Here is a 13,602-nt window from a genome sequence, read left to right on the forward strand (position 1 = left end):
ACATTGCAGAAGGAACAAAATAGCATTAAGGTTGGAATTCAGAGAAAATGGACTGGAATAAAGGTTGTTGTAACAACTAAGAAAACCTAGGAAACCACGTGAAAAAAAATGAAGTTCCATTCTTCACCCTAGCTTGATGTCTCTAACGATTGGAAAAGCTGAACAGGGAAGATGTGGTTTGTATTTCCAAGTACACCAGGTGTCAGGCTCTGGAGGAACCCACTGATAATTCTTTATGCAGATTCTTAAATGAGAGAAGTATTTCTTTCGCACCCAGGCCTTCTGAATGAAAAGCTAGTGGAAACCACAAGTTATGGGAAGTGAAGTCATCAAACTACTACTAAAACTTGTCAGTGTCTATACATGATCATCTTAAAAGGAAGGGGAAAAAAATGAGGAGTCCTTGTTAGCTGGGAAACTTTTATTTCTTTCAATGATTTTCAGGTTAGGGCTTGGTTCTGTTCTTTGTTAGAGGGGTAGGGAGAAATATTGATAGATATTCCTATCACCTAGCATGGCTATGGACTGGCTTGGGGCCTCTGGGTAAATTTTTGAACTATGATAAACCACGACTAAGCCTAGAAGGGCGTAGACGGTTGCACAAGACACACACCTACAGACCGCGCATTGTTGGCCACAGTGCACCCAAGGGCAGAATGCTGTCAGCGCCTTCTTGGGTATTTCCCAACCACACACACCCACAAGTGTTGTCTTTGAATCATGAAGTGATATAAACTTAATATTTTTCACATGTCATTTTGATTTGGTGACTATTTAAATAAGCTTGCGACATAAATTAGAAACCTTAAAAGCTTCTCAGAGCATAAAGCCTCATCCTCCACGGTGATTTGAAGAACCAATTAGACATTCTTAAAATGTTGGGTATAGATTCTTTAAAATGTCTATATACTTTTGAAGTTGTATATTAGGATTCTTGTCCAATTTTCAGCTTTCTGTCCTCCTTTTCAAGAGATATAGCTCACCGTCCTGAGGCTGTCTCCTGCCTTTGACTTGGTCATTGCAAGGCGTAGCTTCTGAATGTGTTTTTAAGCTTCCTAGTCACTCTAACATCATAAACAACAGAATAATTCATTCCTTTTCATTCATCCAACCACGTTTCGATACTGTAAATATTTGAAGAGATATTCTGTTGACTGATACCATCAATGAAGTTGTGTGTGTGTGTGTGTCTGAGTATGGAGGGATAAAGTAGGGGTGTGAAGGAATCAGGGTAGATTCAGTTATTTGCTTCCAAATATCTTCTGTTAGGTGTCCAAAAAGTATTTACCTAGTCTGTAAGTAAATTACATCTATTTTCTAGTTCTCTTTTTCTGAATTAAGCACTGTGTTAAGCCTCTGCTTTTTCACGTATAGGTAAAAAGCAAAAGGTTTAAATACTTTCATTGTAGGCTGTTCTTTTGCTGGCATGATTGCAAGTGGGAAAAATTGTAAAATTGAAAATACATATAGCTGGCTTGGCCATACTCCTCTCATAGTGCCATATAATTAATCTGACGTTTTTATATGAAGTGACCGCAGTGACATATAAGTCAATTCCAACAGTCTGGAACAGTAAAACACCAAGGGAAATAATCAAAAAATAGGGAGAGATGGGGCCACCTGGAGAGCAGCAGTCACACGGGGATGGGCCCAGAGTCTGTTCCATTTGTTAGAGCTGTTGACACCACAGATGAAGAATCAAGAATGTTTCTTCACACAGGAAGGCCCCAGTCCAGTAGTTAGGGTTGCTAATACTGAGAAACCCAGGAATAGGAACAGTCCTTCCAACGCAGATTAAGTTCATTGGGAACACATGCAAAAGAGTTTGTTCTGTAACAAAGAGCACAACTGCGACATGAAGAAAGATTGGCAGGAGGTGCCAGAGCAGGAAAGGAGCTGGGACTTCTGGGACAGACGGACACTGTGAGTCAGGGACAGCTTCGAGCATGGGCTGGCCCTCACTCTTCAGGGACAATAGACTATGTAGCTCAGAAACCCTTGGCAAGTTACTCGATAGCTCTGTAACTCAGTTTCTCCATCAGGAAAATCAAAATACTTTATAGAGCTGCAATAAGATTAAATCAGGGCCGGTACGGTGGCTCACACCTGTAATCCCAACACTTTGGGTGGCCAAGTGGGGCAGATCGCTTGAGGTCAGGAGTTCAAGACATGGGGGCCAACATGGTGAAACCCCATCTCTACTAAAATACAAAAATCAGCTGGCCATGGTGGCGCACACCTATAATCTCAGGTACTCAGGAGGCTGAAGCAGGAAAATCACTTGAACCCAGGAGATGAAGGTTGCAGTGAGCCAAGATCATGCCACTGCACTCCAGCCTGGGCAAAAAGAAAAAAAAAAAAAAAAAGATTAAATTAGATAATCCATAAAGTTTCTGGCGGAGTACTTGATACGCTTAATACATGTTGGCTATTTTAACATTTTTTTCTCTGAATAGTAATTATTATTGTGAAATGGAAAACAAATTATGGAGTTTTAAATTAAGAGAAGAGACTAAGGAGTGTGTTAGAAATACCTCCAAATATAGAACAGTGTTGGGAGGAGGGTGGGCGTGGGCTGTGGGGGCAGGCTCTGTGCATATGTTCGTGCTCGCCTGCCCAAATAAAAAGCAAGGGAAAACCTAAACAGAAACTGTTCTAGCTGAAAAAAATACTAAATTGGGCTTCCCAGAGAGGTTATGATGATCTGATCCTGGACTGATCTTAGACAAATAGCCATTTGCCCTAGAAATCATGTTTAAACACTCAAGTCAGAGAACAGGCCCAGGTGATCTTAAAAGTTTTCTTTCAATTCAAGATGCATGCAGGATTTTCTGTTCAGTCAGAACTCTGTTTTGGCATAGCACATGGTCTCCCAAGGATGCACATCTGCAGCATTTACCAAGGCCATGCACAGTGTTTTACTGAGCAGTAGAATGGCCACAGTGAGGATGTGGGTCCCAGCTGGACCCTGTGGTCCAGCCGCCTGGTTGTGAAATGTGGCCTCACCGTTGATTAGTTGGCCAGGTGTCCTTGCCTGTAAAATGGGGATAACAGTACCTACCTCATGGAGGTGTCAAGACTCTATAGTGTGCCCTGCACAGATGAACACTCAGTTCAATGTAGGGCTTATTAGATATCCACTTATTCCTCATGAGAACTATTTGAGGTGGGTATTATCCCATTGCTCAGGTGAAGAAATCAAAACTCAAGGCAAGTTTCAAACCCAGGTCTATGGGTCTTGGAGCTGAACATGCCAGGAAGTTCCTAAGACATGACTGAAGGGCTGTGCCAAAACTCTTGTGAATAATGGTGCCCTTACCTACCCCGCTCAGGTCAATACTGAGAGAAATGCTCTCCACTGGCTGTGTCTGTACCTCGCCCATCACACATCATGTTCTTTCCTGCCTCTGTGGCCTCTCTCCAGCTGAGCCCCCAGGCTAAAATCTCTTCTCCAAGCCCCTGTGCACTTCCCCTTACTCCAAACCCTGCAGAGTCATCGCCTCCAGCAGGAGGCCTGCCCTGCCTGCCTAGGCCAGCTGGTTCCCTCTCCTCTGTCCTTCCATGACACCCAATGGGACCATATCATGCCCAGTTTAAGGCCCCAAAGAGCACAGGGAACATGGTGGGCATTCAGTAAATGAAGAAACAAAAAGTCTACTTATGTCAATTCTTAAAAAGTTCAGTTTCATTGTAATAGTACTTTTCATAGTAAAAAGGCAGTGTAACCCTCTAATTTTTAAAAATGTTCTAACCACAGTCAGGGGAGGATTAATAAGCTTACTGGAGAATCAGCTACCCCTGAGTGGCCCTGTGATGGATTCTCCACAACGCCGAGTTCCTGACTTGTTATTGCGCTCATACTTTTTCTTATATTTCAAACTTGCCTTTCCTTTCTCCCCTACTTTCTTCAGTTCTATGTATCATTTAAGAAAATGATGCCACCTCAGGGAACAGGTACTGGAAACATTATATCCTCATAAGTAGATATAATTTGTTTTGTTTGTTTTTACTTAGAAGGTATTTCCCCCTTCTCTTAAATTACTTCTATCCATTTCTGTAACAAGCTCTGACTTAATTTTTATCTGTGTTCATGAAATATAGATGAAATTTCTTGAGTCTGGAAATCTTAAAGAGCCAATCCTGGAATTTTTAACAGTTATAATACTTTAAAGGAATTAAATGCTGTTTATGATAATGCAGACTTCTGAAACAACTAATTGACTAATTATATTTTTTACACTATAATTATCTCCAGCATCGCATTCCCTTTTCTAACAGAAAAACGTTTTATTATGGACATTTAAAAATATTTGCAAACACAGGGAGAATACAATATTGAACCCCTATTTTTCCAAAGGTTTCACGTATTAACCTAGCATTTCCTTCCCTTCCACCCACTTTGTTTCGTTCCTCTCTCATCTCAGCAGAAAGGAGGCAAAGGAACCCTTTGTTTGCAACACCATCTCCTCTTTCCAGGACTCCTTCCCTTCCTGCTGTCCTGAGTTTAGGTTGCACCTGTGGTGTCAGCTCTGCACATGCCTCTTATGTGCACACACACACATACACACACACCATCCCCATTGTGCATGCACACAACTTCCACACCTTCACCCAGCCTCCACCCTGGATTTATCTATCTTAGGTTTCAGACATTAGGAAAAAAAGTTGGTTGGGAATGCAAATTAGTAGCCATAAAAATGTATGAAGCTACAAGTGCTTCCAAAAACAAAATGGTTCGATGGAAATATACTCATTAGGCCAGGCATGGTGGCTCATGCCTGTAATCCCAGTACTTTGGGAGGCTGTGGCAGGAGGATCACCTGAGGTCAGGAGTTCAAGACCAGCCTGGCCAACATGGTGAAACTCCAACTCTACTAAAAATACAAAAATTAGCCGGGCATGGTGGCAGGTGCCTGTAATCTCAGCTACTCAGGAGGCTGAGGCAGGAGAATCACTTTGACCCGGGAGGCAGAGGTTGCAGTGAGCCGAGATCATGCCACTGCACTCCAGCCTGGGTAACAGAGCGAGACTCACTCCCAAACAAAAATGAAAAAGGAAAGAAAGAAAAATACTCTTTAAATCAGATTTTAAAAAGTAATTCCCTGCTGAGTGGTGGGCTCACAGCAGATTGTTCTTCTGTTTTGCTGCTTCTTCACCCTCTATACTTTTCCCGTTGACAACATGAGCAGGTATCACTTTTGTAATTAAATATCTCCAAATGCTAAAGATGTCATTTGTAAGTAGCCTCTGAATCTCTTGGCCAGCAAAATAAATCTGGACCAGAATCTAAATGAAATCTTTTCCTAAAATCCAAACCTTATTTCCCATGGCTTGGAAGCCTAGACGTAGAGGAAAAAAGGCATTTCTTGGCAAAGGAGAGCCAAATGGATAAAAGGGCCCAACCACCGGTGCCCTTCCCTTTGCACTTCTTTCCCCAGCCTCACCCCTGAGCAGGATGCATCCGCCCGCTCTGGGTTGGTCGATCCTGCAGCAATGCAGATGGGCCCTCCCTCTGTAATTACCACGCATGGACCGCAGGGGAGAGTTGGAAGGATTAACCTGCCGGCCTCTCGGTAAAGCCGGGCCTGGTGTTGAGTTACATGTCTTGGTGCATGAGGTGGCATGGGGTGCCCTAGACAGCGCAGTATGGGAAGGGTGGGGTATATAGAGCCTGGAGCCAGAAGGCAGCTTCGGCAGAGTTGGCAGCCTCTTCAAGCTAAACTTCCTTAGCTGTAAAGTGACAAATCCCATAAGAGTTTTCAGGATTAAGTGTAGGGACACGGCACATAATGGAACAAGAGCTGCAAGGTAAATGGAGATGAAGCCTCACGTATACTACTCTTCTCAGAGGTTTCCATTTCCCTGGGAGTCCTCTTTCCCATCCCTCCTCAGACCTCTTTACAGTTGTAACAGCAGTTTGAAAGGAACCTAAGAAGTCTTGGGGTGTTTCAGTTTGGTTTGGTTCTGTTTAGTGTAGGGTATCTTCTCAGTCTACCAATGATCTCCTTGACCTCATTGTAAAGATTAAATGAGATACAAACCCTTGAAGCAGCCAGCTCACTCTTTGGCACATAATGCTATTCAATGAGTAGTAACTGGCATTAAAGCCGTTGTCCCCCGTAGGCTTGAACTTGACCATTGTGCCGATCACCACAGGGGCAGCATGCTGGGGTCTGGAGCCAGCTCTGTGTCTATCCAGCCATGCGTCCTTGAGTGTTATATATTTGGGACTCGGTGTCTCCATTTGTAAATGAGAGGCTGAACTTGGTTGTCCTGGAGATCCTTCACAGTTTAAGAAAGTATGCTGTGACACTTCAGAATGACAGGGTCTCCATTGAGATTTACTTGCCTCCTCTTTTGTCTCTCTGCTCAACCTCCTTTACGCTGGTTCTCAACTCAGTTGAGACTTACAGAGTTTTTTTAAAGAAATACAGATGCCTGGGCTTCATTCCCGACCAGTTACATCAGAATAGCTGGGGGTGGGGAGCCAGCATCATTATTTTTTCAGAGTTGCCCAGGTGATGCCACTGTGTAGCCAGGGTTAAAGACCACTGCATTATGCAAATGACGTAGTCAAAGCAAGGCAAAACAGACAGGATTTGGGTAAGCCAGAAGCTGTGTCTGTGAGAAGGTGTGGTTTCAGATGTGGCATCTTGACTCTGTCTCACTCCTAAATGTGCTCTTTTACTTACTATCCCTGACAACATAGCCTGACACCAGTCCCCATTGCCCTTGAGACCAAATCTAAACTCCTTGACCCGGCTCACATGGCTTTTTACGATCTGGCTTCTGCTGCTCCAGCCTCGTTTCTCAGCCAGCCTGACTACACCCCAATAGAGAGTAATCACGTGGCAGGGTTTGGCTACAAGCCTTTGTATCTTCCCCACCCTTCTCCCTGCTTACCTAACCTTACCGCCCGCCCCTGTACCTGGCCAACTTCTTCTCCTTCAGGTCTCCGATGAGCTTTCTCTTTCTTCCCTGCCAACCCCCGATTGAGTTAGGTGATCCGGGTGCACCTCCTGAACCCACCGTACACACCCAGTGACACACTTGATCACGCTGCACCTGACCTGCACTCCCAGCCCCGACGACTTAAATTCCACAAAAGCAAGGACTGTGGCTGATTTACTACTGCATCCCCTGTATCTGGCATAGTGAGCCCCCGCTAATACTGGTGGAAAGAGTGAATGAGTAACTGAATGATTACACAAGAAAGAGAGAAAGAGAAATTCTTAAGAACCTGAGTCACAGGAAATTAGAGAAATCAGGTTCATAAAATGAACGAATACACAAGAAAAAAATTCTTAATGAATGATTCACACTAAGCCAAATGTAGGATCCTAGCCCTGTACTCTCTTTGACTTAAGACTATTCTTTAATGCACAGTATGGACAGCACACGATGCCAGGGAGAGTGGAGAAAACCAGACTCACTTCCCACCAAATAAGCTTGGTTTCCTCAGAGATTAGGTCTTGCATTACTTGCTCTATAAACAAGAGTAATCAACAGAGCACTATTTTTTTTTTTTTTTTTTTTAAGACAAAGTCTCGCTCTGTTGCCCAGGCTAGAGCGCAGTGACGCGATCTTGGCTCACTGCAACCTCCGTCTCCTGGGTTCAAGCAATTATCTGCTTCAGCCTCCCGGGGAGCTGGGATTACAGGTGCACGCCACCACGCCCAGCTAATTTTTGTATTTTTAGTAGAGACGGGGTTTCACCATGTTGGTCAGGCTCATCTTGAACTCCTGACCTTGGGATCTGCCTGCCTTGGCCTCCCAAAGTGCTGGGATTACAGGCATGAGCCACCATGCCCGGCCTCAGAATGCTAATACTAAAAAGCTAGTATTAACAGTGGAATTCAGTGTCTGTTGTTTTTAATGAACTTTTTTTAGTGAACATATTTTTAGTGAACTTTCTAATCTTACTAGTTTATGAAATATGTACAGTAAAATAATACAGTGTTTGAGATTTACCTCAGAATTACCAGTTGAAAGGAGAGTGAGGCACAGAGGTAGAGGTGAAACAAAATTAACCAGGAATTGACAGCTTTTGAAGCTGGTTGATGGTCATATGGGGGTTCATTCTATTATTTTCTCTGCTTTGGTGTAAGTTTGAAATTGTTCAAAATAAAATGTTTTAAAAAGTAAAAAAAAGTTAGTTAAAATAGTAATGATCATCCTTAAAAAACAAAAAGAAATTGGTGGAAGAAAGTCATTCTCAGCATTGCCACTTGATTCAATGAGTGAAAAAAAAAAAAAAAAAAATCCAAAACCAGCCATACGTCGTCTGGAGCCAGCTTGGTCTTGGTTAGTTGGAAAACAGGAATGTTCTCCAAGGTTAGTAAACTGTAATGAGTTCCACATAGTTTTCAGGCACCAGAGTTTACAAATCACTGCAGTTTGATTTGTAACTCCATTCACATGTCCACAAGAAATACAGCCTGTGCCGATTTTCCCCATTATTTGCTTAGCCAAACAATACTTTTCCACAACACAGCCCTGCAATCTCAACCACCACCCAGGGACGCCATTTTACGACCCTTGGCACCACATGTCCCCTCCGCCGTGTTTTCACAACTCCAACGTTCCCCCTTTTAAAGTTGGCAGAAATCAGCAGCCCTGCGTTTCTTGTTATTACTCCTAACGTTTGTTGCTTCCAATGGGGAACGTTTTCTTCTCCGAGAGGCTTTCACCTCCGCCAGGCCTGTGCCTCTGCGGCCCAAGCGCTCTTCCCTCCCAGCCCTTTCCCCTTTCTCTCCACAACCCTTGCCGGCTCGGCTCCCACGGAGCCCACGCGGCCTTTCCTGCCCTGGCAGCGCGCGTGTTTCAGCCCCTTCCATCAGGTCTGGCCGAGCTGGCCGCCGCGTTCCTTCCCACGGCCTGGCGGGGGCCTGCAGTTCCACCAGGCAAGGGGGCCCCGAGACAGGGCCTGGGCCTTGCTTGCTGCCCTTTGACTGGACCCCCTCATGAGAAAAATTCCCTGGCTAGGGTTCCTCTTGTGCTGGGTGGAATCCAGGCCTTCCTCAGCTTTTCGTCTCCTCTGATCTTCGTGGAGACCGCCTGAAGAGTCCAGTTCTCCCCACTGTCTCCCGCCCGGACGGCCAGGCGGCTTCTAGGTTACTCGCGGGCCAGCTCTGCTAGTGCCCGCTTCACATCTCCCTTCTGCTCTGCTCTTTGCAGCTTTTTTCTATTTTAACTACGTTGGAAGTGAAGATGCTTCATTGTATCCACACCCGAGGTTGTTTTTTATTCTTGGTTTTTGCATCCTAAAAACCATTTAAATGACACTTCTCTCCTATTTTTAGAAAGATCTATAAACAATGCACTTCCAGGATTGTTCCTTTTTCTCCTTAAATCCTGTGCCTTAGCACTTGCAGTCTTCTAAGAGTTGCTTTTATAGAAATTTTTGTTGGCTGGCTTGGAATACTTTCTATTGCTGTGCATTTTTTGAGCTCACCACGAGCACACTGAATTTCCTCATCAACCCCGAGAAAAAGTTAAAGTTATTTTATAAAACAAAGTGAGACTTAATTTTTAAAAAGAAATGGAGACAAAGAAGTCGATTCACCTAGATTACAGCTAGTAACTAGCCAAACCCCATTCTCATTCCACACTCCTCAGTCCTGATTCCTTTACACATTCACTCCGTATAGGTTTATTAATCACTCATTCTGTGCAAGCGTACATCCAAGTCTAGACCTGAAAATGAGAGTTTATCTAAAAATTTAAAAACAGGATTTTTAAAAGAACAAAATACCTACTTTTCCTTTCTTACTAAAGTGACAGGATCACTGATACTGACTTATTTCGGTATAGGTGCTTGGATTTCATTGTAAAATTCTCACTCCCCGAATATATGGCAGAAATAAAACTCTAGACCATAAGCTTTCATTCGATATTGGTAATTCTTTTCATTCCGATTGTTGTAAGGGAGGCCCCTCTAGGACCAGACAGACTGTGCACAGATCCCCCAATGCTGCTTAACTAGTTGGGCAAGTTAATCATCTTTTCAAGCCTATTTCTTCATCTTTAAAATGAAGATAATGGGTTTGTTACATATCTAAAGTACTAAGGATGGTACAAGGCATCTGGAAAGCACTTAATATAGCTCCCTTTTCTTCCCCTGTCAACTGGAAATTTATCATGTTATTAAGAGTGAAGAGTAAAATGTTTTAATAATAGGCAAACAAATCTCATTCTTTTTCATCCTGTATCAAATTGTCCTGGAAACATTAGAAGTAAGTGACTAAGCATAGTTTAGTTTCAAGCCTACTGTTTGATTGATGTGTCAGTGAGAAATGAATGACTAGGTGGCATGCAGTGAAAGAATCCCAGAAAGGTTGTAATTCACACCCTAGATAATCACGGGCAATTCATGGAAAGTTGGATAAAACACTAGCTCAAAAATATTTATTGAATTTTAGAAAATAACCCTACCATATGTACTTGCTTTCCTCTTTGCCCTTACTGCCTTCAGAGTAAGGTAACATGAGTTTTTAAAAATGATTTTAAAACATGAGTTTTAAAATTATCTTTAAAAGATTTTTGTTGAAACAAAAATTCACATGCCTTTCTTTTGGGGGAGAGAGGAAAGTAGCTTTCCTACTTGTTTGTTTGTTGTATTTTAAGAGGGGTGGAATTATTGATTTATCATTACACCTGCCCCACTTCAACCTAAGATTAGAAAATGTATAATTTCAAGATCTTCAGAGCAACAGAATGATGTTATTCCAAATCAGAGAGAGATTTGTTAGGAGATCAGCAAAAGCTTTTCGTTAAAAAATGGAGCCATTTGCCTGCCCACACTGTTAATGAAAGTAAAATGTACCTTTTGGTACAGGAACTGATTTCTAGTGTGTAAATTCTATTCTATTCTCTGATATGGAATGTTTGCATGTCATTAGCCAGCCCTCTGTGTTTTCACAGTATAGATATGACCACCTTCTATTAACTGAGCATATACTAATGTGTATAGGTTCAGCCTTTATTAATGGGGTAAATGATAGATGCAAAACACTTTTAACTGCAGCACACCATACAAATGTTCATTCCAAAATTGGGAAAAGCATATTATGGATTCTTGTTTTTAAGCGTAGTTACTCATGTTCCTGAACAGGTCATATTTTGGGGGTGGCCAAATATTTTTTTGTAATGATGCCTGGCTGTTAAAAATGCTTTTTGCTGAGACCTAAGAAACTGTAGTGTCTATTGTTATTGGAAAACATATTCACCTAGATGAGTGGTATTTTAAATTATTCTTTTTTTATCATTAAATGTAGGTGTCAACATATACACTGCCTTATTTTTAGAAAGTTTGGGATTCATGGGTGACAAAAACTCAGAAAACAATTTCTTAAAAACAAAATTGCTTTTTTAGTAGAATCTGTTTCAAAGACACTTTGGAGCAATAACATTTTTTAAGTAGCAGAGAAGCTTGTTTTAAGTAACACGGGGAAAGATGTGACCTTCCATTACAGTGACAGCACTTAGCCATAATCACCACGTCAGGAACATTTTCTTTGCAGGTGAAGGACAGTGAATAAAAGAATTTATTTGACAAAGCCTAGGACTATTTTGAATGGTCTCATCCTGAGATATTTATCAAGCAGGGACCAACACTTTGCAGACAACCGTGATTTTTCCCTACTGCCATCTTCAAAAGTGCTACCTTTGACAGTGATAAAAGTCACCTCTTAGTCTCAGTGGCTGAACAATTGATCTAATTGTCTTCACTGTTCCCTCTTTTCTATCACAGAATCGGAAGACTTTTTGATGGTACAGAGCCCATTGTTTTGGACAGTCTCAAACAGCACTATTTCATTGACAGAGATGGACAGATGTTCAGATATATCTTGAATTTTCTACGAACATCCAAACTCCTCATTCCTGATGATTTCAAGGTGAGGGATCCATGTTAAATCACCAATAGCATAAATATGTGATTTTTTTATGTGCTCCAAAAACATATTTCTAGTTCTACATTATTAACATACACCATCTCGAAAGGTGCCAGAGTTCTCTTTCACATGGTTATGCTGTATTCATGAAATAGTGGATATGGTCATTAAACTTCTGCATGACTAAAATAGGATCGCTTTGCATTTAAAGAATTGAATTATAATTCACTTGAACAAACTGAAAAGGAGTTGATTAAATTCAAAGCTCATTTCTGATATGTCTTAGAGAGCTAGAGAATAAAAGAAAACCTTCTTAGCTTAATGAAGACTTCCCCTCCCCGCTCCCAGAAATCGAAAGCATACATGAACAGTAAAATTTTAGAATTGTTCCCTTTACAGTTAGTAACAAGTGTTAAGGTTAGTCACGCTGAGATAGCCCACGTTGTGCTGGTAACTCTAGGCAATGGAGTCAGACAAGGAGAACAAATAGAAAGTGTTAATATTAGAAGGGAATTCACGAAAATGTAATTTTTGCAGCTGATAATGTTTCTTCAAATGGATGATTCTAAAGAGCATGCTATTAGAACTTATAAAGAACTCATTAAAGCAGCTCAATTCAGGATCAGTATACAGTTTTTTTTTTTTTTTTTTTTTGAGACGGAGTTTCGCTCTTGTATCCCAGGTTGGAGTGCAGAGGCGTGATCTTCGCTCACCGCAACCTCTGCCTCCTGGGTTCAAGCAATTCTCCTGCCTCAGCCTCCTGAGTAGGTGGGATTACAGGTGCCCACACCCACGCCAGGCTAATTTTTCATATTTTTAGTAGAGATGGGGTTTCGCCATGTTGGGCAGGCTGGTCTCAAACTCCATACCTCAGGTGATCCGCCTGCCTCAGCCTCCCAACATGCTGGGATTACAAGCATGAGCCACTGTGCCCGGCCAGTCAATAGCCTTTTTAGAGAATAACAAGAGCCAATTGTAAACTATAATAGAAAAATATACAGCAAAAATTATAACACCTAGGAATAAACCTAAGAAGAGACAAGCAAAGGCTGATTAAGAAAACCACAAATCTCTCCATACAACTGTAAAACAGTTGAATAAATGAAGAAACGTTCTAGGTTCCTGGATGGGAAACCTCAATATTGTTAAGATGTCAGTTATCCTCAAATTATTCTGTATAGTCAGGACAAACCCCCTTAAGTAATAGATTTTTCAAAATGAAATTTGAACCATTTATAAAGTTTGTGTAGAAGAAAAAAAAGTGTAAGGATAGCTAAAAAAAAAAAAAGTATTTCTGGTCATAGTAATGGTGATAAAGGTGGGTAATGTGGATGTGTCCTACCAATGTCAAAACAGACTTTTGAGCTATATTAATTTAAAGGTGTGGTTCTGACAGCACTGAAATATACAAATCAATGGAGAAGAGTAGGGTCCAGAGATAGATGTACAGGTACACAGGAATTGGATGTACTATAAAGGTGGCATTTCACATCAGTGGGAAAAGAAAGCAGTAGTCAGTAATAGGCGCTGAGACAATCAGCACTGAGACATTTGAGGGAATTGTAAAGCCAGAGCCCTGTCCTACATCATAAATTCACAAAATTTCAAAAATAAATACAAAAACAAGGGCAATAAAAGTATTAGGAAAAAATACAAAGAAATTTCTTTTTTTTTTTTTTTTGAGACGGAGTCTCGCTCTGTCGCCCAG

The 13,602-nt window shown here is 41.7% G+C and overlaps 1 protein-coding gene across 1 annotated transcript in view; it reads left to right on the forward strand.

Annotated features, from left to right (window-relative positions):
* The window catches only part of KCTD1 (potassium channel tetramerization domain containing 1), a 195,957-nt gene that overhangs the window by 160,939 nt on the left and 21,416 nt on the right, over nucleotides 1-13,602 (forward strand). The window contains exon 4 of the mRNA XM_011988043.1: nucleotides 11,753-11,897. Within this exon, the coding sequence (XP_011843433.1) occupies nucleotides 11,753-11,897 (145 nt within the window). The remainder of the gene's footprint in view (nucleotides 1-11,752; nucleotides 11,898-13,602) is intronic.

This window comes from Mandrillus leucophaeus, unplaced genomic scaffold, assembly GCF_000951045.1.
Source record: "Mandrillus leucophaeus isolate KB7577 unplaced genomic scaffold, Mleu.le_1.0 Scaffold322, whole genome shotgun sequence".
Classification (NCBI taxonomy): Eukaryota; Metazoa; Chordata; class Mammalia; order Primates; family Cercopithecidae; genus Mandrillus; species Mandrillus leucophaeus.